We start from the raw sequence: 26,853 nt of genomic DNA on the forward strand, positions 1-26,853 counted from the left end.
GAAGAAGAAGAAGTAGCTGTGTCCCAGAATTCATAGCGCGGCCCAGCTTAGTTTCCAACAATGGCGGTAGCTAGTTAGTTTTAATATTACTCTTATTATTCTTTCTGGGTCACAAAATAAACGTTTAACATATTTTCAGGCGAGAATGTAGCTGTGTAAACCTCAAATATCGGCTCAGTTTTCGGAGACGTCTGTTACCCACTAGCTCGATAGCTAGCCGGGGGCTAGGTCACTAGCGCCGTGAGAACACCGGACTCCCGGCAAATTGTTTTCAAACCCACCGCCGTCTTTCGCGACTCAGGTTAAATATATATGAGTCACTTAGATAAATTAAAAATGTTGTTGTTTGGCCTTTTTTTTTTTTTTTTTTTAGTATTTTATTTGTTCCTGAGTAAATCGGTTTGGCTGAGATTAAAGTTATAGTTTTTACACAGCTGAATAAAGGTCAAGCAGACAGCTGATTATCAGAAGTGTGAGATGCTGGAGAATATACCCCGGTGTCCTGTTATATTTTAGATAGCAAGGAGTTTATTAAACTTTACCGAAACAATCTGCAAATTTCATTAAAATTGAATAAACTATCATCTTGTCTTTATTTTTAGTTAGCACCTTAAAAGCTTAAAGCTGTAAGCTAATGATAGTTATATAAGCTGTAGTTTTACGTCCAGTGGATGATGATCTGATTAGGCGACTAATCGCAAAAATAATCGGTGACTAGTCGACTATCAAAATAATCGTTTGTGGCAGCCCTACCTGAGACACTACAACCAAATAATGTGTGTCCTTTTTACCTGAATCATGATTGAAAAAGTTAAATCAGTGTCAAAATTGATGCATATTATGATACTTAACTTTCTCAGGTATTATTTACTTGGCTGATAATGAGATTATTTCAGAGTGTCAGTGTTTCTCTGTCCTTCTCAAACCAAACTGAATTGGCATTCAAACTTCAGGTAGAAAATAAACAGTCTTTATTTTTTTAACAATATCTAAACAGTCAGGTTCATAGCAATCAGAGTAGCTGTGACTAAACACAGGAAACTGTAGGAAAAGTAGACTTCTTCAGACTTTTCCTCCCCGTGGAGGAAGTTGAAAGGAGATGGAAGGCAGTGAAAATAGAGCGATTGCAGTAACTGATTATTTGTGTCTCACACTATCCCCCGAAGGCACATTTTCCTTGGTAGATACATATTATGCACTTTAATTGAGCAGTGGGCGATTTGTTTACACCTTTAGTGGAACATAATGAAAGGGGAAGCAAAAATTAGCCATTCCTTTTTTCCAGGCATCCAGTCAAAACCTTGCATACGATAACCAGGCATTTAAAAAGTAGCGACTGTTTTACCTGATTTACCTGCAGAGATTCTGTGTCTTTGCACCATCTCTCACTTCGTTGCGTTTCATCTCAGTCTCCTCGTGGAAAGCTTTCATTGTCTTCTGATCTGCAGCAGTGTTACTGTCTCCTCTGTGGGTGGGAAGATAATAGAGGTGAGGTTGAAACCTATGATTACCCACCTCTGCTTTGTATAATTTCTCAGGAATTAAATTACAGTGAAATGGAAGCATTCTGCATTTTGCATGTTGGAGCAGCTGCTCATAGGGATTTCTGACTGTTTACTCTCAGGCATGCTTGATGCTTCTGAGTTTGATGGCTTGCAGCAGTGCAGTAAAATGCAGTGTAATGACAGGCTTGTTTTCAGTGCAGAATTACAAGTTTAGGAGTAAATTTGTATAAGAGCTTGTTTTAAATTCCTGTAATAGTTAGTCCGCGATGATTGACACTACAGTTTGCACGGTTGGAGCTGCCTGTTTGTCCCACCAACTGAACATTTTTAGTGTTACTCTGGTGTCTCTGTGCTGTCTTGAGACACAACTTTCACTTCCCATCTCTGTCACTTTGTTTTTCTCCGGCCTCGTCATCCTGTTGCTTGCAACATTTGTTTCTCACCGTTTGCTTCCTTCCGGCTTCTTGGTGGATCTCGATTTCTCAGTGTTTTTCTTCTTATCTTCAAATCTTTGTCATGTAGTCAAAAACAAAAAACAGTTTCATGTGAATTTGTCGGTCTATATTTTATGTAGGAAGATCATGAAAATCTGAGTGGCAATATATGTATACTTGCTAAAGTTAAAGGCTTGTTCTATAGTAGTTTTCAATTTGCTATTACCACATTGCAGTGTTTTGAAGTCAACTGTGGCCTGAACTAGAGTAGCAAGATTTACTACTTCAGTGATTCTCCACAGAACTTTTTAAATATTACAAATTACCAAGATTTTTTATTAGTCTGAATCCAAAAGCAGTCTGACTTTGATGACTTTATTATCAGATAATCCAGTCAAACATGTTTTTTTTTAAATGTTTGTAAAATGTTTTTTCTAGTATCACTGAAACAAGAAAGAAGCAACAGACCAAGATTGTCTAAATAAATCAAATTTAGAACAATTTAAAATGCTTTCATGGATAAAGGAAACAGTACAGGTATGATAAACACAAACTCAGCCATTAAAATGGTATTTCTGTGAAAAATATGTTTGGGTACTCTGATAAAATATTTTGTATGAGGGTTAATTTGGCCACAGCAGAGTTGCTGCACACTTCTAAATAAAATTAGATCATCCATAAATGAGGCACTGTGTTTAAAAATGGCTGTAATTCATAATGTTTTTAACCACAGCGGTATACAGAGGCAAAATTACTAATACTTATAAACCTGACTGTACTTGTTTTGTCAGACTTACTTTACTGTCACCTGTTGCAAAGAAGTGCATTAAATACTGTCTGATATGCAGCTATTAAACAGCTCAATAACCCCTACAACAAACTTAAAAAACAAACTTTCTTTACAGTAAATCGCTTCATATCTGCAGATCAGAACATGCACCTCCTCTGTCAGTCCTCCAGACAGCCGTGGCATGCTAGCTGTATATCTTAAATGTGAAATGAGAGATGTGCTGCTTCTGTTTTTACCTGCCTGGCGACGGCCCTGGGGTTGCGCAGGGTCAGTCTGACTGTCTCTTTTTGCAGCTTAGAGATTGAAGGTCACGGGGGAGAGGCTGGAGACGCGGGGAGAGTTTTGATTTCAGTTCAGTGCAATCAAAAGTGTCCCTTAAAGAATAAAAGGCCCTAAGAAAGGGCATTAGTGGAGTCTATGTTTTGATTTGTAGTTTGTTTTTGTTTGGTTTTTTTATTTTTTATTTTCTTAGAGTTGTCAAGGTATTTAAATGACAAATGCAATCTTTTTTTGTTATTATTTTGAGGAATAAAGTAAAATATTTGGAACTTGTCAAATTAGAAATGATCAACTTCTGTTTACTGATGGGTTTGTTGATGTCATTTTTCCCCCTGTAGTGTCACATATTAGAAGAGAATTGCAAGAAGTTGTAACTACCCCACTGTGGAAAATTTAAAGTCCACCTCTTAAGCATTATACATTATTTTCTGTCACGTATATAATGCCACAGTATTTTCAGTATTTTAGTCAACTTACTTTCACTCCATACTTTGCAGATACTGGCCCTTCACGGCCCGCAGTTTGTGAAATATTGAGCTAAAAGTTGGGGGAAGAGATGTTAAAGTGGAGCCAATGAGGTTTATTTTGAACTGTGACTCTTGTAAAGCTTCTTTAGCTGAGTCACAGAATAAAAATACGGAGATGGGACTGAGCATAGTAGATCCAGGGCAGTGTTGGTCAAGTTACTTGAAAAAAGTAATTAGTTACTGATTACTGATTACTTCTCAAAAAAAGTAATCCCGTTACTTTACTGATTACTTGTTTTCAAAAGTAATTAATTACTTAGTTACTTAGTTACTTTTAAAAAACATGATACACTACCTGAATGCTTGATAAAGCAATAGACCTTTTGGGCCAATGCTATTTTTTCTGCATAATCCATCATATAAAAGTGAATCAAATGGAAAAGTGTCTTTTTAAAAAATTGTTTATTACTTTTAATCTTAACTTTATAAACAGTGCATCAAACAAAAATTAAATTAAATTCAACAGTCTTTGACTTTAATAAATTTGTTTAACATTTGAACATATTTCTGCACATTACACCATATTTTAAGAAAATAAAGGCTTAAACTGTATTTCTGCATACTCCAGCATATAACATAAATTATTTTTGTGTATACACACATCTTTTCATATAAATAAAGCAAAAAATAAATAAATAAAATAAATAAAATTAACAAAAACATCTTTTAACAGTTGGTAAAGTGCAGAGAGGCATAATATTGAGATTACAAAAACAGAAAATGCTATTGCATGCTACATTCAGGCTGTTAATCCAGTCTCAGTTTGTGGCAACCCTGAAAAAGACCTATGTTTTATTGTTTTCTTTTGGACTGAAACAGTGGTTATATCGCATCAGCAGAAGCTTCTCAAACCTTCTATCAGACATTCTGTTCCTTTTTGGGGAAAGCACCAATCCACCTAAACTGAACAGCCGTTCCACTGGTGCACTGGATGGAGTTGGACTGTTGTATTTCATGTACATCTTTTTGAGATTTGGGAACTGATTCAGAATCTCAAGCTCATAGCCTGACCTTAAAAAGTCAGTTATTTCTTTTTCTGCTGAGAAGCTTTCTGTGGGCTGATTCTGAAATTCAAAAAAGTCCATTTCGGCTGGGCTGGCTGGGATTTGGGACACATTAGTGTTCTCAGTTGCAGGAGCAGCTTTACGACACTCTGTTATCAGGAGCTCCTTCACATACTCTCTCCTACGCTCATCTCTCAGCCAACGAAGTTTAAACTTGGGACAAGTGGCCGCTGCGAGAAGTCCTTCTTGGCTGTCCAGAACAGCATCAAAACGAGTCTTGATGGCCTGTAACATACAATATGATGCAACTAAGAATAAAATTATTTTACTGTATAATTACCTATTGTCAATATTTTGTGGGCTTTACAGCTCTAAACCATCTATATTTTCTATTATCAATACTGTATGAGATTTAACTTTGGCTGAGGCTTTTGTTGATATTATGATTAATATTCATGATTAATGATGATCAATGTCCCTGATATTTAACAAGGGGTGAATACTTGGTCTTTTATTCTATCATTTTAATAATTGTACCCACTGCTTAAAACAAAGTATAACATCCACCCACTGTGAATGGTATAATAAATTTAACAAATCCACCCAAAGCAATTAATAATAATCTTACCTTTACAATGACATCTGGAAGGCTGGCTGTCATTCTAGAGAGGTCATCTTTCAGGGCAAGGGTCTTTGACATCAGGCTTGTGAGTGTTGGCAGTAAAGCCCCGTAGGTGCACTCATCCCCTTGTAAGATGTCCAGAGCCACTGTCAGGGGCTTCATCACAGTACAGTACTCTTTCAAGAACTGGTACTCCCTTTCATTAAGGCACTTGATTCCCAGTTTTACACACAGGGGATTAAGTTCATTCAAGGGAATTGTGATGATTCTAGAAATGGCCTCATACAGGGAATTCCACCTTGTGGATGTCGGTACCATTAGTTTCCTCCGACTGACTTCCTCCACCTGTTCAGAGGCTAATGTTGATCGACTTGCTTTAGTCCAAAGAGCAGAACATTTTGCAATGCTACTCCTATATACAGCCTTGGTGTCTGCACAGGAATTTAGATGTTTGTCAACATCGCTTGTTGAAATCAAGTTAATTGTGTGCGATGCACATCTGTAGTGTGGAGGGAGGCTGAACTGTGCATCACCAGATGCAGCTGAAAGAGCTTCTATGACATCAGTAAAGGTCGGTTCCTCGTCATCACCTTCTTCATTTTCAGATTCAGACTCCAAATGACAGGGCTGACATACTCTGAATGCTTTGGCAAAATTGGATGCATTATCCGTTACAGTGGCAATAACTTTGCCTTGTAGTCCATATGATGAATGGATTTCTTCAATCTCTGCTCCAATTACATCATAGGTATGGCTGCCTCTAATTCTCTTGCATGCTAGAGCGGCCTTGTTGTGTTGTAATGTGGAATTAATCCAGTGAACTGTTACACCCATAAAACTTTTATTATTTACCGTCCAGATGTCAGCAGTGGTGGAAACAAACTCTGCCTCTTCGAGTGTAGCCTTCAAGTTAGAGTTCATTTTGTCATATTCTCTCTCAAGGTATCCTACAAATGACTTTCTCTGGGGCAGCTTGACACAACTTTTAGTTGGTATTTTTTCTACGATGCGTCGGAATGATTCAGAGTCAACAGTGGAAATCGGCAACATGTCCTCGACGATATAGGCAGCGACAAGCTTCTTCAGTTCAGCGGCACTAAGTCCTGTCGCTCTTACGTCTAGTTTAACCTGTTTAGCAGGAGTGGGTCCATCTGAGGTTTGCCCGGTGGAAGTAGATGTGGTAGCCACAGCGGTCACGTCAGTGAGGGGATCCTGGGGGTTTTCTGTCAATTTAACATTCTTGTGGCAGCGTGCTAGGTGCTTGCTCAGGTTGGAAGTGGAATTTTTCGACGTAGAAAGAAGTTTTCTTCCGATGCAGAGTGTACAACGTACGCTTATGTTTTTGTCGCTTTTTAAAGAGTCAAATTCAAAATAATGTCGGTATTTCCAAGTATTAAATGCTGCACGATCGTACTCTATCCCTCGCTCCATGTTTTCTATTGTTGACACACGAGCTACCATAGCCGTCGCACTCGCTTGCGTCATTGTCATGAGACATTCTCGCAAAAAGTTCACGGTTTTAGTAACGCAGTAACGCAGCGTTCCTACGGGAAAGTAAAGGTAATCTAATTACCGTTTTTGCAATAGTAATCCCTTACATTACTCGTTACTTGAAAAAAGTAATCCGATTACAGTAACGCGTTACAAGTAACGCGTTACTGCCCATCTCTGATCCAGGGTAATACTAAATCTAGTACAAATACAGCTACCAAGTGACAATTTATTTGGCCTCCATTAAGCTTTCGCCATTAAGCTTCAGGACCCTTGAGACTGAGCCAAACCAGCCATTAATGCACTCAGCCACAGAAAAATTCAAGTGTCTCAGTTGTGTGAAACTTGAACTTTTAAATAATTAATTTAGAAAAATACTGCAGAGCTTTTATTTTATTTTTTTGTCTGGCCAAAAAGCCTCACCTGTTTTACAGTGACGTGTCATTTAGAGGATAAATGGAGCTCGGAGGTATTTCAGAAACGTCAGTGTCTAAAGTTGCAGCATGCACTACTGTAAGCTCATCATGTGTGACACGCACACTAGTTATGTCCTGTCAAGGCAGTCGGTGAGAATAGTGAGCAGCTGCAAGTGGTAATGTGGTCATGTGGCATGTATAGTGTGCGTGCAGTGTTAGAAGGGTGGTAAACAACACCGTGTCTGCCTAACGCCCGTTTCTGTATCGGTGTTGTCGTGTCAAAGTTTTAGCTTTTGGATTCACGCACAGATCGCAGCGGTGAATTGCGCGTGGGTGCTGGAAGAGAGGGATTTTTGGTATTTAAACTGGTAGGTGTGTGTGTTTGTGAAAGAGAAAGTGGTGTTTGTGTGAGGGAATATCATGTGTGTTTGTTTTTTATTCAAGGACCATTTGTCATGCTCACGTGTTAAGCCTGTAAAAGTGTAACTGCTGTTTTGATGAGGTACTTAGGTGGTGTGTGTGTGTATGTGTGTGTGGGGGGGTAGCTGTTAATGAACAGGTGCACTGGCTGGGTGGTCAGCACTGGTGCAACGCCCAGTTTTCACACTATGACAACATACGTGGCACACTAAAGATGCATCGAGTGCAAAGTTCTTGGCATGTATCGCTTTTTAAAATGTTAATTCTGATGTTATATTTGTTTTGGTTATTTACTCTGCTAACATTATAAAGACACAGGCAGCCTCGTAGGCGGTACAAAAGATGGATGAAGTTACCCATTGGTTATGAAGCTCAAAGCTTTTAGCCACCAGAGTGTTTTTTGACACCAGATGTGATGAGCGAGGGGTGGATCTGTCAGTGCATGCTCATTGGCTAATATCTTGTGACTGACAAGTTGTTGGTCAGTTTCTTTCGGAGTTAGCCAGTCTTTCATCTCACGTCTCCAGCTGATTCAAAATGCTGCTGCATGTCCTTGTGAAGTTCTTGTTTTTGTTTTTTATCTTTAAATGGTCTTGCCCCAGTCTTCTTCTCTGAGCTGTTTTACTTAAACTCCTGTCCGAGCTGCTAAATCATCTGAAAAGTTATTCTTGCATATACAGAAATCTAAAGAAAGCTCAGAGAAAGCTCACTGTTGCCCCTAGATTATGGAATAAATTGCCTAGTACGTTAGACAGGCACCTACATTGTCCATTTTAAAAATTCATCTTAAAGCGCCTTTATACTTTTTGGCCTTTGACTCAGCATGAGACGATGATCCTACTTGTTTTTAATTATAATTGGTTTTTTTAAGTTGTTTTCATTGTATACATTATGTTGTGTACAGTGTTTATCCTTATCTGCTTTTGCCATTTTTCCAGTGCTTTATAAATAAAGTTGACATGGTACTCCTCCTTTATGACTCAGTAAATGACCATAATTTGCAAAATGGACTTAAAATTGATTTTTAAGTGGAAGTCTTTGCAATCATAAGACTTTGCACCATACTGTGTGATCATGAAAATTTATCTGATTGGACGAACGATAAGGACAAAAACAAATGCATGGCTCCTAACAGACAGCATGTCACTATGATTGTTTTTTTTGTTTTTTGTTTTTTGTTTTTATGCCTTCTGATCAGTTTGGATGCTTGCTTCTGCCATTGAAAACAAAATACTGCCATCTCAAAATTTCAGCTTAAATTTTGACTTACTGACTGTTTATCTCAAACTGAGATAACTAAGTTCAAATTTTGAGATATAACTTCGAAATTTGGACTTAAGGATGGCTATTATTATTATTATTATTATTATATCATTATATATGCAAGCTTCCATAGAGCGATGCAGTAGTCAGGTGGGTGGAGCGTCTGTGGGCACAGCCAGAGCTGTTTGTCTTAAATGACCATATTTGGGAAATCCACTCACATCATACAGGAGCTGAAACTATATACAGTGAATGTTGTATAGAGTTCGTTAAGAAAGTGCTTAAAACAACCAAAATAAGCATTCAGAGTTCACATACACAACTAATAGCTGATTAGTGCTACGACTGCAGTTCAGACCATCTACATTTGTGGAGAAAGATTTAAAATCCTGTGTGAAACTTGCCTTAAACTGTTTTCCCTGCATTCTCACATATTTCTTTTAGAGTTTTATTGGACAATATTTGTGGGGCAGTGTTTATTTGTGGGAGCCAGTGGTGGGGCATGAAGGACCAGAGAAATAATATTCTTTGTTGTGGGTGGATTGCTGACTCTGCTGCTGTTGAGAGCCTGTCATTATAGTTATGTTTTGTTGGCACTTGGCAGCTGTTCGGTTTTTGCTGTCTTTTCTTATATTTGTCTATAAAACACTAGATTATCTGGTGCAGAAGCACTCAGCATGTACTGTTGCTTTTAACAAAGGAATGGAGCGCGTCAGTCAAAAATAATGATGCTTTGTTTCCAGCTCTTAGAGAATATGGAAGAGAGTATGGTATTAATTTAGTGTCGAGTCTTAGTTTTATAAATTCAGCATGCAGATCAGCAACGTGAGAAATGAAAAAGTATGGTTTAATCTATACATGGGTACAAGGAAAGGGACAAAGGAAAACTAATCAGTTCCCTAAAATTTCCCCAAATCCTGCAGCGAATGTCGTGTGCATGTGTGCACCAAAAGAGCCACACACCAACAAGTTATTAAATAGAATAATAATACTTACTGATATATACTTTGTGATTATAAATAACAGAGAAAGCATCAGCTGTCTCTTCATTAAGTTTCTAAACTTTCAAAATAAGAGCATAGAACTTGTCCAGTAGTAAATAGATCAATGAAGATGAAAACATACACTTCACTGTGGCTAAAACTTTGGCCGAGCTTTCCCTCATGCAGTGGTGCAGGTCTGTTCTGTGACAATATTAAAAGTTTGAGTTAACTGTACTGTGTAAGTAATTCGTATCCATAAATATGACCGTTTATTTGTTAATCACTTCAGTCTGTAAATGCTTATGTTTTATTCAGTCATTTTATTAAGGGCTGACTGTGCACCAGACTGACACACAAAAATTAACCTTTTCTAATGCAAAGTTCTTGGGTTTTTAGAACAAAGACCCAGAATATAATTTTATTTATATAGCACCAAATCACAACAACAGTTGCCTCAACTTGCTTTGTATTGTAAAGACCCTATAATAATATTAGAGAGAAAACCCCAACAATCAGACGTCCTCCTATGAAAAAGCATTTGGTGAAAGTGGGAAGGAAAAACTCCCTTTTAACAGGAAGAAACCTCTAGCAGAACCAGGCTCAGGTAGGGGTGGTGATCTCTGGGCTTGACAGGTAGGAAACAGGACATTGTGGAGGAGAGATGAATAATAATGAATTAACTATTTACTAAGACTTACTTTAAAACAGTCTGTCATGTGTACCAAAATCCATGTATTTCAACAAGTTTCTTTTCCGCCCTTTGCCAACATTTTCTCAGTCTGGCCCTCTGTGAAAAGAAGAATCTGCCTACCCCTGCTCTAATCAGTGTTTCGCTCAGATTTGGGCTGTACTTGTGGTGGAAACATTGTTGTGGAGGACACTGTACCATTCAGTTATCTTAATAAGTATCTACTCTGGAATTGTGACAATTAAATACCAGAGCACTGTAATCAGCTCAAACACTATTGAGTTTCTCATGCCAGGGATGGACTCTGTAGTCGTCGTTTAGCTCTATAGTCATTAACCAGTTTTCCACCTGCTGCAGGTTCTGGTTAGAGAGTTGGCCAAAGTCATGAAATCTATTTTTCTTAATCAAATAACAGAGAAATGTGTGGACTTCTACAAAGTAATTTAAACCGCTGCTTTAAACACGCTGCTAAAGTTATATGTGGACAAATTGCACTTTCCTACCCAGAGGGGAGTTTTGAGCCAGGGCTCAATCAGCTGAATGGTAGAAAAGTGACCGCACAGCAGTTATGAAACACAAGACATGAGGGGCTACAGTTGGCTCGTAAGTGGGCAATAAACTTCCAACATAAGAGCATGGAGATTGTCCACTGGTATATAAGCTGCGGAAGGTGCCGTTCATTTGGACTAAAAAAAAACAATGAAAAGCTAAGAAAAGTTTTATTACCCCACAGCTGTAAAAGGGCTGATGGGGTATTGTCATCAGCCACCCGGGTAGGCGGTGTGGATGTTTGTGAATGCGATAACTTGAGAACAAGGCGGCATAGGATTTTGAAATCCATATGTGTGTCTAGTGGGAGGCTGATGAGTAGCACTGTCAGAACTCAAATCATAAACTAAATTGACCAAAGAGTGATTGTAGATGAGTATAAACATATGTGCGGGTCTCCAACTAATGTGTAGGGATCTCGAGGTGTGGTGAGTCCTCAAAGAGTCTTTGAAAGGCTGGAAACACTCAAACTGCCTTTCTCTTGTCTCTGTCTCTCTGCTAGACGACCTTTATTGAGACTCCTCTGTCCTGTGTGACCCCCCTGACACAGAGAGGTATGACCGCGCACACACACACACACACACACACACACACACACACACACACACACACACACACACACACTCATATAATGGTGATAATAGTAATGAAGTTCATCTTTATTCCACCTTTCAAAAATAAGTGCTTTAGAAGAAAGCAGGAAACAAACAGGAAAATAAACACTTAAGAGGCGATAAAAAAGGAAATAGGAATAAAATTAATTAAAATAACATAAAAAATGTAAAACAAGTGAATAAAAAGCAAATATAACATAATTAAAAGAAAAAGATTAATAAAAATTATGTAAGGATATGGAAATAATAAAAATATGTGTTTAAGAGGGATTTAAATGGCAATAGTGATGTCATGTCAAAAGAACCAATCAACTTTGGTCCTCAGTGGAATTGTCATCAGAATTTAACCAGGTCTCTGTTAGCGGGAAAACATCAGTTTTGTTGATGATAAAATCAAGGATAATAAGAGAGAGGTCTCAAGGAAACCAAAACTGATGGTGTGGTGAGAATTATGAGGTAAATTTAAAATGTTGTATGGTTCGATGGAGTTCTGTAGGAATATTACTTGACTTCTGGGACTATTCTATGTTGTTTACTCCTATACTTTGATCTCCAACTACCAATAAAGATAACTGGCGGTGAGTCAGGGCTGAGGAGGTAGAGGCTGTCAGCAGTTTGATCCCTGCACTGAGCAAGGCTCCCTTTTGGGACTGTCTGTGCCATGCCTATGAAGCCTGACAGTAGTGAGTATTTCTTCTTTGGGTCATCGGAGAGTCCTAGCAACATACATCACCACTAGGATACAGAGTGTGTGCTCAGAGTAATGTGTTTGTTTCCATAAAGCTCAGCAAATGTTAGCGCTAATAAAACACCAGGGTGCAACACCAATGTGCATCTCCACCCACACAGAAAAGGAGCCGCTGTAAATACTCTCCAGGTCTCTTCTCTTTTAAGTTCTCGCCCCCTGTACTTTAGGAGTTCAAGTATACAAAGTAAGGTAATGAGAGCCCCTACTCTGTTAGTCAACACTTAGCTTTACAAATCAGTAATACAGGTATTTACTGTAAAGACACTTTTATTTTGCAAACAGACCACTTCAGCAGTAATCCACCATGACTTTAGCTTCTTTGTTTTTGGTACCTAGTTTTGTATATTACATTTTCCCTCGTGTTCAGCCCTTTTGTGTCAAGTCTCTGTGATGTTCCACTTGTTTATTTCCTGTTTTATTTTGCCATTTTGTTTACTTCCTTTGTCTGATTTTTCTGTGATTAGCTTTAGCCGTGTTCCCCTCTTGTTTCCTCTTCCCTCATCACCTTGTGTATTTGTTGTGATCATTTCCACTGGCCCTTTTTTGAGTTGTCCCACTTAGCTGTGCTGTTCCTACTGTTTTTCCCAGTGCTTCCTAGTGCCTCTTTTTGTTTCTGGACTGACAGTTGTTCATTTTAAGCAATAGAGTCTTAACTTTATGTTCAACCTCTGCCTACCACTGCATTTGGATCCTCTATCTTCCACCACACCTCTCACAGCTGAATCTGATAGTGTTAGCCCATAAATTAGCACTTCAGTACCTTTGCATTAGTCACTGTTTAGAATAATGCTCTTGTAATAATAATATTGGCTGACAGAAAATGAAGGAAAGCATAATAGTTCCCCTTTAAACCAGAGGTGACCTGTGACCTCCATTTCATGCTATTTCTGCCTGAAGCAACGTCATAGTTTCTGTTACTGATGCTGCTACTCTCCACATGCATGCACATAGAAGGGTGGGAAGGTCCGAAAACAGAGCCATGCCATGAAATATAAATCACTGCAGGTGGAAATAGCAGTCCTGTTTTGACTAAAGGGGTCCTGACACAAATAGTGCTGGAACTGTTTCACCCACCAGCCTACTGTATTTAATTCAGCCTTTATTTTATGATGTCGGGCTTATTTAGGCAGCTGCGAGTACACGAGTTCAGTGACCTGGGTGAAAGTTTGTTTGATATCAGAGTTTCGTTTTAAATAAATCTGAGTGGATTCCCTGTGACTTAACTTTGTACTCTGAACTAGTGATTAGGAAAACAACAGCTAAGCTATTTTTATCCTTTTTTTTGCATAGTTTTGGTTAATTGTGGGAAGCATAATTATATCTATGATGATTTAAAGGTTTTAGAGTTAAATTAGGAAGCACAGCTCACAGACCAAATGTTCCTCTGTGTCAGCTTTATACATGCAGACAGACAGACAGACAGACAGGGTGTAGTTATCACCAAGGCCAGGCTGGAAATAACAGTTTACTCACCAGGAGAGTCCACTGTGGTAACTGAGGAGCTGGTGAGACTTTTGGAAACAGTCACAGTTCTGTTTTTGGCTCATGCCTGTGACCAGTGAAAAAAAAAATCTGTTCAGTGAAGTCATTAAACTTTTAATTTACCCTCAACAGCCACCGATTCAGGCGCCTTGCCCTTGGATATTGGAAGCTAAAGATATTTCTGAGGTAAATTAAGAGGTTAATTAAACATATGCTACTTTGAGAGTCAATTAACAGTCATTTTACAAGCAGAGATGCTTAAAATTTAATGGTCGCACATTCTTACATGTGATTGGACACTAAATAACTTTGTAATTTCACTCTTGGTTGGACAAAATACACAGTTGGACCGCCTGGGGATTTAGTGCATTTGTCATGCAGTAGTAAACAAAATTATAAAGGTCTACCCTCTTTCTATCAAAGTAGGAACAGATGCCAAAACAAAATTGCTTACTTTGAATGGCTCCTCAGGCCCCAAATCAGGTGAAGGCATGAGTCAGCTTGTTAATGCATTTATTTGTGATTTTCCAGATTTTACTGAACACGTTTAATAGCTTCATCTGTTTGTTCTGGGACCATGTGATCTCCACAAACTACACTCTGCTGTCGCATGCATCCATTGACTTTATGAAATTTGTAAAAAGGGATGTAGCCACAGAGTCTGAAGCTAATGCGGTCCCTTAAAACCTGCATTCTTTTTAATGGCCAGCAGGGGGCGACTCCTGTGGTTGCAGAGAAAAATAGGTCTGTTTGTATAGAAGTTTACAGGGTAAAAAAAGCCTTTAGGTTCCTCACTCTCAGGCCCTCGTAAATAATTTCCTCACGACTTGTGGGCTTTGTCACTAGTTTTAGGTCGTATTAATGAAGTTGTTCCAGAGTGTAGTGGTTTACAGTATGGTGTAACAAGTGTAAGACCCATAGTTTGATCCTGGGACTCTTTGGGGTTGGGTCAGGAAATGTATCTGGCATTAAAAATCTGCCAACTCAAACATGCAGAGCTACCTGATTTGGTGACCCCTTGTGACTAAGGATGATTATCCAGGGTATGGTCATTTTGTGAGCCCATAGACATTGCACTAAAATGCTTTAAAAATTTGTCAACGCCACAAAGAGGGCCAGCCCCAGTTTTGGTGTCCAGAATTAGTAGAGATAGGAGCGAGGAACGGTTCTGCCTATTTTCATTTTTGTTCTGTTTTTTTAATCTGCTCGAGTAGCTTTGCATGACTCAGTCTGAAAGTAATTCTTATTTATCTTACACTAGCACCTCTTTTTTTTTCTTTTTTTTTTTTTAAAGATCATCTTCCCTTTTGGAAAACTTCCTTCTGATTGGTTGCACCTTGTAAACAGAAGGTTTGATCAGCAGGTGGGTGTGGTTTCTGTGAATCTGAGATAACCCTATTAAAGGTTATGCCCTCTCACTCACCTCATACACAGCTAAGAGCAGAGAAAAGGAGGGTTTAGAGCAGCTTTTGGCTCATGGGGATTACTTGTGAAAGCTCTGACCTCATTAAGCTGAAATGTTTGGTATCACTCAAACACTATATGACAGAATGTTGTCACTTTAACAGACTTGTAAAGACGGCAGTGTCTTACAAGGGCTGCAAGTTACACATATACTTGACTAACTTATATCAGCCTGTCTGAGTCTGTGTGAGACAGAAGTAGCACTGAAACAGCAAGTTTTAACTGCTGCATAAACATGTAAATGTGTGTGAGAGACTAACTGGAAGGAGGGATCCTTCTTTTGTCTGAATGAAGCATGAAGTCTCCTGGGAAGCTTTCAAATCCTCTCTGGAATGTGTGTGTGTGTGTGTGTGTGTGTGTGTGTGTGTGTGTGTGTGTGTGTGTGTGTGTGTGTGTGTGTGTGTGTGTGTGTGTGTGTGTGTGTGTGTGTGTGTGTGTGTGTGTCACATTTGAACAGGGAATGCAAATATTTGTGTGTGATTCACTTTTGTGGTGTAGTGTAACTGTTGCCATGGTGACCCTGACCTCTGGTGATTTCTTTGTTACCTGACAACTTCTTTCTTTCCACCTTATTTTATTTCCTTTTTACGTCCTCATGTCTTTTGTTCTTTTTGTTTAATTTCTTTGTTTCTTTCTTTCCCTCTCTTCCTCGCTCTTCCCTCTGTATCCTTGTTTAATCCTTGTTTAATTGTCCTTGTTCAGTGCCAGCCTACAGCTCAGGTTTCATCAGCTGCTCTCGTTATTAAGTTTATTTACCGAGCTCTCAGCTCATCCTCTGGTGGCCCTGAACTTGACTGTCTGGCTCTAGTTTTTGTTTGCAGCTGGGAGTGTCTGCATGAGTCTGCATGTGTACACAGTAAAGTTACAGTATTTCGTTATATTAAACCAGTTGTTTCCTGTAGACTTAGTTTTCTAACAGGTCTAATACAAAAAAGAACCCTGATGATGTTGTTTTGTTTAATGTTTTTCTGTGAAGACCATATATAGAAATGTGCGGAGTTCAAACCAATTCACATAAACTCAAAACGCAGAAGAAAGAACATCAATGGAAATCAGAAATAAGAGCTTTGAGAGCACTCTGATACACTGTAGCAGTTAATTTAAATTAATTTAGTTTTTAAGTCCATTAAATGTATCAACATGATCTTTTAAAAAAAAGAGATAATTGGTGTAAAGAGTGTAAAGACGCAATTTCTGATCTTTAGAAATGGTTCTTAAAAATCCGCCCATTCATGTTTTTGCAAGACACCGTGATGTCAGCATCACCTGTATATGTTAAACATGTATGTTAAACATGTACAGGTGCATTACATTGACACAGATATCTGTGTATTATTGACGGGCTATTAATAAGCTCAATAGTTGCACAAACTTCTGGGTCTTTACCATAAGATATATTGTCAGATTATTTATTTGAAATGCTCCAGGGCATGAATAGCAGAAACACCTGGCCAGAAGTCCACTGAAAAGAAATATTTTCTTTGCAGTCTGTCAAAATTTCAGAATATTAAATCAGTTTTTACTCAAATTTACTTACTAAAAATTGGGCAATTAATTTGGAGTTGTCAAGTTGAAATTTTTACTTGCAGATGGCAAAATGTGTTTTTCTTTTTTCAGTAGCAGAAACAAGCCTCATTAGCTATTCATGTAGATTTTCTTTTAGCTAATTATCTCGTTTTTCTTGTGAGTTACCCGATTTTGTAGCTCTTTGTTGTTTAAAACTTAAACCCTTTATAACCCTTGTTGTGTACTGAGCATTTATTGTAATGTTTTGTGTGTATTGTGCAGGATGGTGATGGAGGAGGGGGGGCAGAGAGACAGAGGGAGGAGAGCTCCAGCAACGGCGCAAGCAGAGGAGAGGCGGATTTTCCTGGAGCTCGGTGAGCGAGTTTGAGCCTTCGTTTAACTCCTAAATGTTTCTTCAACCATGTCAACGCTTCCTTAAAAATAAATATACCTTCTTAAATAGATCACACTAGTTGCACTGAGACTGAGGAGAGCTATTTACTGATGCTGTGTTTCTTCTTTTGACAGGGGAGCAGAACTTTGATGCCATTTATCTGTCAACATATCGAACAGCCTGCAAGCTCAGATTTATACAGAAGAGATGCAACTGTGAGTCAGAACTGGCCTCGTTTACAACAGAAAGATGCGTTATTAAAATACTCATGTGTCAGTTTAGGCTGATGTAAAAGGGAAAATTTTTACATTGTGACATATTATTATAATAATAAAATGAGTGCAGAAAAATTTGATCAAAATCTTACTTTTTATTGTAAATAGTGAAGCATTGCACATCTTTCAACACCTATCAAACGATAAGATTCTTAAAGTTAAAAAGAATTTAAATACTTTGACTTCCTTCCTCTTCTTCCAGTGCATCTCATTGACATTTACAATGTGATCGAAGCGGTGCGGGATGCGGGTCTAAACGCAGTAGAGCTGAACGCTGGCATCTCTGTGACCAGACTGGAGAACCTCGTGTCCTCTCTGTTCAACCAGCTCAGCAAACGCCTGCCCACCACACACACCATCAACCCGCAGCAGAGCACCGTCCTGCTGGTCGAGTTCTTACTGGCTGCCATCGAGTGGTAATGATTAGGAAGTGGCAACAGTGAGATGTGGCCATCCACATCCTGTTGTTGCCTTTAAATGAGTGTCTTTGTCATAGTTTCACAAATGTCATCACACATGCTTTTGTTTGTGCCGTAGTGAGCCGGACAGCCGTCTGACAGTTTTCTCTGTAAAGGCGATGCTGGCCACTCTGTGTGGAGGGAAGCTGGTGGATAAACTCCGCTGTGAGTACCAGTCGATACATCACAACAGACACGAATCATTATCATAATTATTACTCCAATCTGCAGTAATAGTTTGGTGTGTTTATTGTTAGTGACTGAGGAGCACATGTGTGTTTGCTTAAACCACAGTATTTATAGTAGTGTGAACGTCACTCAGTGTGCTTGCTATTTCCTGCCATGTGCTACATATGAGTCAACTCAGTTTCTTTTGTACAGCCCATGACATGAAAACCTAGAAAACCGTGGGGGGAAGTCACTGACATATTAAAACAAGCGAACAAATAAAAATTCAAACTATACAAAAACCCTGTAAAATAGAGACTGAGGGAAAGAGAGGCAGAGCAATATGAGACGAATCAGAACACAGATGTGATATTGATGGATAAAGGGTACATCTGCTCTGCATAAACCTGATCACTTATTGTGGTTTAATCTGCCAGTTTGTACAGTGGAACTGTGTGTTTGGCCATGGTGACCCATACCATGAAGCTCCTGGTGCACAGTTCCTGTGCTGATGTTAATGACAGAGGAGGTTTGGAGCTCTGCAGAGTCGGGAGAGCCTTGGTTACTTTTATGCACCATAAACCACAAGTGGTTTGACACTTTATAACTGAGGTGCTGTGCATCTTAAACATTTTCACTTTGCAAGGATGCCACTTTGAGGAGGGATTAAAAACAGGTTTGTTACAACAGTGGCATCCTATTATAGTACCATGCTCAAATTTAATGAGCTCTTTTTTTTTTTAATACACTTACAGCAGTGGGACTGAAAACACCTGAATTCAAAGATTAAAAAAAGAGGAACAGCAGAGTATATAGAGTCGATACCCATTTACTTTCTGAATGATTTGGATCGTTTTAATCTTATTTCCAGCTGCAAACTGTCATTGTAGCAAATGATGTTCACTGTGAGAGGTCGACCTGATTGCTGATTGAATTTTATCTAGGTTTTCTTCAGGCTGTGGTGCACACAGTCATGTTAAAGTTTAACACAATACTTTTTTTTTTGTTTATAAATTGGAGTTTTTTATATTATGATGAAATCCTAAAACAGGGGTGGAGAAGGTTTCTTAAAATGAAAAAAAAAAAAAAAAAAAAACTGCATCAGTTTGTGCCAACAAGTATTGCATGATAAGAGTGGTTGTCCAAAATGTTAATTTTATCCAACTTGGAGATCTGGATCACTGACAAAGGTGTTACCTGTGGTCTGTCACAACACATCAAAGTAAGGTGGTTAATTCATGCAGATGTTCATCTTCGTATTGTGAGTGCACAGACTGGTGATTGCACTTGTTTTTGCTAAGTGGATGGTTCACTAAACTTTCAGAAAACTTTATTAAGTTGTAAAAAGCATATCCTCGATGTGGCCTAAAGCATTTTAGTACAAGCTTTGGTACAATTTACCTGTAGTTATATTTGTTTTTTACAGGAAATCTTTTATTCTGTTTATATGTTGCATATGCGCCACCTGGTGGACGAGAAATATCAGTGCTGCTGTTTGCTTATGCTTATTTACCTTCACTTGCGTTAGGGTCAGTCAAATTTCCAAAAATGTACCTGCTAACCTAATCAAACTCAGCTGATTTGATTTTTTTTAAAGAACTTTAGTAAATTTAATGAAGCCATGACCAATTTTACCTTCACACTATGAAAATTGTCCATGTCACAGACTCGAATTACATGGAGTGGGCAATAGAAAAAAGAAAAAAAAAACCCTGAAAATATCATGTGCACCTGTACTCAAGAAGTTTTGAAGTCTCAAAAATGCTTTAAAAATTAAATTAGATTTAAGATTAAATTAAAAAGCTCCAAAGTTAAACAAAAACTCAGCTGAGAGTCTGGCTTTTATGACACTCACTGGTTTAATCTGCCACGCTTACTGGTTAAAGTCAAGGTTAAGGGAGGCACTGGGGTTTGGACATGTAGTATTTTAAGCTGCCTTCTTCATTTTGTGTGTATTTGTGTGCACACGCGTGTGTGTGTAGATGTGTTTTCTCAGGTATCTGACTCCAACGGTGTATTGGTACTATCCAAGTTTGATCAATTTCTGAGGGAGGCTCTCAAGCTGCCCACTGCCGTATATGAAGGGCCTTCCTTTGGCTACACACAAACCTTAGCACGCTCCTGCTTCCCCCAACAGGTAAACACACGCGCGCGCACACACACACACACACACACACACACACACACACACACACACACACACACACACAAACACAAACAAACACACAGACTCATACTCATTTTAACTGGTTGAAGGACGAAACAGCCTCTGTGTTGGTTCTGTGTTCATAAACAGTCTTGCTCTTATTTTGTAGAAGAGAGTGATGCTCAACATGTTCCTGGACATCGTGGCCGACCCTCCTCAGTGTCTCATTTGGCTGCCTCTGATGCACCGCCTGGCCAATGTGGAGCATGGTACAGACACTGTCGATATAATGCAAACTTTCTAAGAGCAGACCTGGTTTATTAGCAGAAATTTACTTGCAACCCTTCACCAAGGCAGTATTTACATTTAACAGAACAGTATTACATTTTACATATATTTATTTTATTTTCTGTTTTTAAACATACTTTAAGAGGTTTGTTGTGCAGTAAAAGTCAGATAATGGTGGAATGACACGTTTATTTTTATTATATATATAATATGTCGGAATAGGTAATAGATAATAGGCACTGATTTGTAAGTAACTGGAAATGAAGAACTTGAGCTTATTATACAATATTATTCTGCTGCATATTTTTAACTAACTAGGCACATTATTCTCTTTCTCTTTATAATACTTCCTTTAAAAACATGATTACACAATATTTTGAGGTCATTTTGAAAGAAAGACTTTTACAGAAACGCAAAAGTGAGGTCAGAGGTCATATGTGACATAATATTTAGATGCAAATGATAATGGGGTATTTTGAGTCCCCCTTAAACCAGTATATCATCTCACACATGGTGCCAATATAAATAAAGGTAGGCAACTTTTAAGCATAATTTAAAAAATACATTTTATGGAATTTGACCTTATTTGAGGTTAGAGGTCCAAAGTAACCTAATATTTAGAATCTCCATATGTCATTCCCTATATGTACTGTACTTTTACTGCACTACAAGCCTCTTAAAGTACAATATATGTTGTCAAAAAGGTTTAAATAGCTCTGTATAGCATTATTATCATTTTAACCTTTAAATCAATCGATTGACTTTGAAGAAGAGGTCAAATCTTTATATGCTACTTTCTATATGTTGACCATAAACGCTACATTTGTAAGAACCATAGTTTCTAAGCTATAAGGGTTTTTTTGTTTGGTGGTTGTAAGACGAAATCTAATGGATTCCTAACACGACTCCACTCAACTCTAGACTCAGTTTTATCAGAATTCATTCAAACCTTTTGAGTTTACATCGCGTTTCACCTTTTGCCTGACCGTGTGAACAAACTAAGATAGCTAAATACTGGAGGGGAAATAGCCAAAATTATAGAATTATGCTAAATGTGTCCCCTGTTTCACCCTCATCTCTCCTCAGATGTTTGTACAAATTAAAAATAGAATTGTGCTAAAAAGTGCTGCTACTTGCCTCAAGTGGAAACAGTATTTTTGTTTAAAAAAAGGGTAATTTTGTTAGTGCCAATCAATGTTCTGTATCCAGAAAGTTAATTAGCCACAGATTTGGCTGGTGATTCACATCAGTGCATGGGAACAGAAAAACACTGTGTTCCACTCCACTCCACTGTGCAAAGAACCCTTTGTCATCCCTTATGTTTTTATCGTGTCTTTAGATATTGTGCACTCTTTGTAAAGTCAGGTCTTGGATGTAAAATGGATTTTATTGTGGTAATAACTGATTATATGAAAATAAAAACCACTGTACAGTGTGCTCTCTCTTTCTCAATCTCATGCTTTTTTTGTTCCCCTCTCTCAGTCTATCATCCCGTCTCGTGCTCTTACTGTCGGAGCAACGGCATGACGGGCTTCCGCTATCGCTGCCTCCGTTGCCGCGGTTACCAGCTCTGCCAGAACTGCTTCTGGCGTGGCAACACCAGCGGCTCGCACAGCAACAAGCATCAGATGAAGGAGCACTCTTCCTGGGTGAGTCACGGAGCGGTTACTCATCCATCACAGCAGGGGGCTCTCGCTGTGCGGAGGCGCATCTGGACTCATTTGTAGTACAACGGGGACACTTTTTTTTTTTTACCTCTTTCCATTACTGCACATAAGCTAATGAATGAAAACAAGTTATAATTCATGTGATGTTTCCTTTCCTTGCGCACTGTAAAAGTAATAATAAGTAATGCCTATAAGTACTTAATGTTTTCCACAGTTGGCTGAAAAACATTGAGCAAAAATATTTAATTTCAGTGAATAATTTCATTTGTTGAGCAACAGTTAAAAAAAAACAAAAAACAGATCATTTGTAAAATAGTTGCAAATGACTACAAATACAAAATTATTGTATTTCATTATATTTATATTTTTTTCCCTCTTGAGAAATATTTAAAACAACTGTGAAATGATCAGGACCCACACAGTGTTTGAGTGTCAGTCGTAGCACCTTTATTTTGAAAAACAGTGTCTTCCACTACTTCGACACCTTGTGTTCAACTGGGAAGCCAGCTTTCCAGTGCCTTCCCACACTACACACACCACTCCTTCCCGGTTCCAGACACTAATAAGGGGGAGAGCTCATTAGTTGCAATCCCTCTCACCTGTCCCCTCCAACCTCCCGGCACCACCCTATGAGATTACCGTACCACCCCTCCACTGCAGCAGAGCCAGAGACCACACCCCTGCCACAACAACATAATAACACTGGAGGCTACAACTACATAACAATAGCATTTTAAAACATTAAAATTCACAGTGGGCACAAATGTAATTGTGGCGTCCATTAGAGCATTGGTATTCTTTGGAGCTTGAATCCATCGTGTATCATAATTGACATATCGCAATCGAGACCACTCAGTGTCCTGTCAATTATTTATTAAATATGTAAATTGTTAATAAATGGTACTACGTGAGGAAGTCGGGAGTGCCAGAGAGGGACGAGGATGATGCAGGACATGGATGAGGACAGCGAGACGGTGGTGAGACCGGAGGGACAGATGGGTTCAGGGTGGGAGTGGACTACATTGGCTATCGACTCTGAGCCCTTTGTTGTTTGCAGGCTATGATGTTTGCAGACAACATTTCGACCTGTAGTGAGAGTAGGAAGCAGGTGGAGAGGTGGAGGTATGCTTTGGAGAGAAGAGGAATGAAATATGTGTGAATGAGAGCGAGACAGGTGGAAAAGGTGAATGTGCAATTAGTAGAAATAGTGAAGGTTGATGAGTTTAAATACCTGGGGTCAAACATCTAAAGACATGGACAGTGCATAAGAGAGGTGAAGGAAAAAGTCCAGGCAGGGTAAAAACATGAGTGTCAGAGCTGATTTGTGACAGAATAATAGCAGCAAAAAGAAAAGGAAAGGTTTACAAGGTGGTAGTGAGACTTGATCCGATGTAGGGTTTGGAGATGGTGGCACTGATAAAGAAGCAGAGCTGAAGATGTTCAGGTTTTCATTTGGAGTGACCGCGATTGAAAATGAGTACAGCGGAGGGACAGCTCAGGTTGAGCAGTTTGGAGACGTAGTTAGAGGGTTAGTGGGAAAAGGAATTTGAATATGGAGTTGCCAGGCTCTAAGTTCAGTGATACAAACACAAGGATCTATTCAATTTGAAAGAAACATTCAGGTGCACACTTCACCTGCTATGAATTTCTCAAAATCAAAGATGATGCTTGTACACACGTGCAAAGAAAAATTGTTTTGTTTTTTTTAAGTTATTTGAGGTGTTAAAACTGTTCCCCTGTTCTAGCCGTACTCGCTCTACCCTCATTCTGGTATAAAACAACCTGAACCAGTCACATAGCCTCCTGGGAAATGTAATTGGTTTCAAAAATAAAAGCACACATTGTAAACACACCTTGATAATTGTGGGCAAAGGGTCAGTAGCTAAATGCAAGTGTATACATACCCAAATATTTATAGCTTCATACTCAGGCATGATGTATTTATTTGAAGTGAATCGGATAATTTAAATAAAAGTTGCTCTAGCCTGAAGGAATAAATGTTTTAATGAAGAAATTATGTATTAATAGAAGAAGATATAGTTGTTGAATTATTCATCAGTAAGTCTTTGGCATAATTTTTCTTGTTAATGTTTCAGTTTTAGGTCTAAAGCCTCTAACTAGTGCAGCTCCTGCCTGTCATCATGTAACATTATATACTCATTGTAGCTCAGGCTTTACATATATTTACATGTGATTTTCTGTAGGACTGGGCTTTGTGCTTCATTTTATTCTCAGTATATGTCCTTTTCTTTCTTTATTTTTAACAAAGACACCCAACAGCAGCAACCTGAATGTGGTTCATGGGAAAACAGATGCCTGATTTTAAGATTTGTGCTCAGGAGTTAAGTGTCAGTGCATTTTCAGGTTAAAAAATGGCGTTTGAAGGGTTAAATATGCACACGTACAGTAAAGTCCTTGAGATTCATTAAATTATCTGTCAAATAAGTTGCACAGCTGCACTGTGGTAGTCTAGAAATTGCACCAAAGTGGCGTAAGGGCTGACAGAGAAGGACCCAAAAGCAGGACACAGAGAGTCAGAATAAATGCCCATAAATCCAGATCTTTAACCCAGAAAGGCAGAGATCATAGACAGGAAATACACAAATCCTGGGAGACTACAGAAACTCAAAACCAGTACAAGGGCAATACATGAGAAGATAACAAGTGAACACAACAGATAATAACAAGAAACATGAGAAGGATCAACAACAATGGAAATCACTAGAAGCCTTAAATGGAAAGAATAGAAAGTGATCTGGCAGTGAACAAAGGGAAACTGGGAGTACATATATACAAGTGAGTGATTAGCTAAAGGGCAGCAGTCTGTTCACTACGTCTGTGCTGCAGTTTAGTTAGCAGTAATTAGCAGGTATCTCTGTTTTCGATAAGTGCTAAAGTTGATTCTTTAAAACGGGCTTCACACATCTACTGCATTCATGCAGTGTGGGTTCATAAACTGATGCTTGTGTGTTTGTTTTTGTGTGTAGAAGTCACCGGCGACAAAGATCGGTCGAGCCCTGAGCAGGACTCTGGGATGCGTGTCGTCTAGGGAGCCGCCACACCCAATTTACCCAGAAGAACCCGAGAGGACCCTTAACCTCGCCAACATAATGTACGATATGACCTCCCAGCACTCACACATTTATTACACCAAATATCAAAAAGCTAAATGTTACTGAAATTTTCAACAACTGCTTTTTAATAATGCAGGTTATTCCTGTCAGATCAGTGCGGTCTTACTCAGTGAGGCACAAAAGGATTCAGCTTCTATTCTATTCTATTCTATTATGTCCCCTTTGGTGCCAATTATCCTGTCACTCAGTTCACCTCATTAGAATGTTAATTTAACCTACAGTGATAGTTTCAAGGTATGGAGGCCTAAAACTAACAAAGTATATAAGTTTCATTACATGTGCCAACAAAAATATCAAAGTATTTAAAATAATAATAATAATAATATGCTTCTATATTTATTTGCTTTTGTATGAATTGATTCATTTACTGGCCTGTATGACAGTACTGACCTTATTATTTTAGATTAGATACACACTAAAAAGCTATATGTTAAGTAAACTTAACCTTGTTACATGCTTTACATAAATGCAGGAGAAAAAATAAATGCTGTCAGTCATACACACCACCTTTTATCAGTCTGTTTTTTTTTTTAAATTAGGAACATCTTAGGAACCGCAATTGATCTTTACTTGGTGTCACTTCTCATTGGTCTCCCAAATACATGCATGCAAAAAAATAATCTCAGAAAGCGGTTTAATCTTCTGATTTTTGCACAAAGAAAAATGCACTATTCTCGTAAAACTCAGATGGCACGGGATGATATTGGAACACATCCCACTGGAGTTACCTGGTCCGAAATAAATCCCTTGATTTTTACAAAAAAGTGGAAACATTTCTGTTAATCTGACCCTTTCTGAGCTTTTAAAGATAAGGTTTTTTTTGTTTAGCTTTGTCTTTTTTGCATAAGACTTCAAACGATGGTGAAAATGGGATAATTGATTTACAGTGTTGTATGTATGGTTGACGTGTCTGTTGAAATGATGCTTGACTTCTCATGAGTATTGTTGTTGTTATTAATGCTTTTACTTTTATTAGTTTTTTGCTGTTGTTGAACAGTAAAAACAAAAAGAAAATAGAGAAATTGTTGGAAAAATGTTTATAGAAAATAAAGTTACTAAATAAAATGAAAATTTAAAACATGGGAATAAAGAAATAAAAAAATTAATACAAAATCTAGTAAATTTAGAAGCAAATTAAAAGTGTCAGTTAACCAATCTATACATGTATGTTTAACATTTTCAATTCATTTGTTTATTTTGGCGCTTTTGAGCTTCCATATTGAGAGCCCTTCACTACTAATCAATCTAATTGATGTGCCTGTATAGTTTGGTTATGATTTTGGACTGTAAGTATTGAACCTGGTGCCAGTTAAACTGTGTGATGGTAACGTTAACGACCTTTAAACTATTTCTAAAACTTATTCTAGATTTGACATAATAGGCTTACAGGAGATCTGTGTGAATAAAGCTAAAAAAATGATGACTGTATGATTAATGTTAATATTACTGGATTGCATATTATTGAATTCATGTGTATCTACCCTGTAAAATAGACCTCTGTAGTGTGTAAAATGTTCATATTGCTTAAAAAGAAGATT

The 26,853-nt window shown here is 38.3% G+C and overlaps 1 protein-coding gene across 5 annotated transcripts in view; it reads left to right on the forward strand.

The window, feature by feature from the left end:
- Positions 1–26,853, forward strand: part of LOC146652528 (dystrobrevin beta-like) — a 49,511-nt gene that overhangs the window by 1,991 nt on the left and 20,667 nt on the right. For 2 of the 5 annotated variants that reach the window (XM_085382741.1, XM_085382745.1), the window contains exons 2-10: positions 11,474–11,525; positions 17,068–17,159; positions 17,314–17,394; positions 17,657–17,870; positions 17,992–18,077; positions 20,063–20,217; positions 20,396–20,495; positions 21,997–22,163; positions 25,169–25,293. In XM_085382741.1, the coding sequence (XP_085238867.1) occupies positions 17,069–17,159; positions 17,314–17,394; positions 17,657–17,870; positions 17,992–18,077; positions 20,063–20,217; positions 20,396–20,495; positions 21,997–22,163; positions 25,169–25,293 (1,019 nt within the window). In that variant the 5' untranslated portion in view covers positions 11,474–11,525; position 17,068. Of the gene's footprint in view, positions 1–7,279; positions 7,437–11,473; positions 11,526–15,109; positions 15,179–17,067; positions 17,160–17,313; positions 17,395–17,656; positions 17,871–17,991; positions 18,078–20,062; positions 20,218–20,395; positions 20,496–21,996; positions 22,164–25,168; positions 25,294–26,853 lie in introns of those variants that run through there. The other 3 variants (XM_085382742.1, XM_085382743.1, XM_085382744.1) reach the window with 3 other exon arrangements.

This window comes from Rhamphochromis longiceps, linkage group LG15 (genome assembly GCF_057381845.1).
Source record: "Rhamphochromis longiceps isolate RC_006_pf linkage group LG15, R_longiceps_female_GT1.1, whole genome shotgun sequence".
In the NCBI taxonomy this organism is placed as follows: domain Eukaryota; kingdom Metazoa; phylum Chordata; class Actinopteri; order Cichliformes; family Cichlidae; genus Rhamphochromis; species Rhamphochromis longiceps.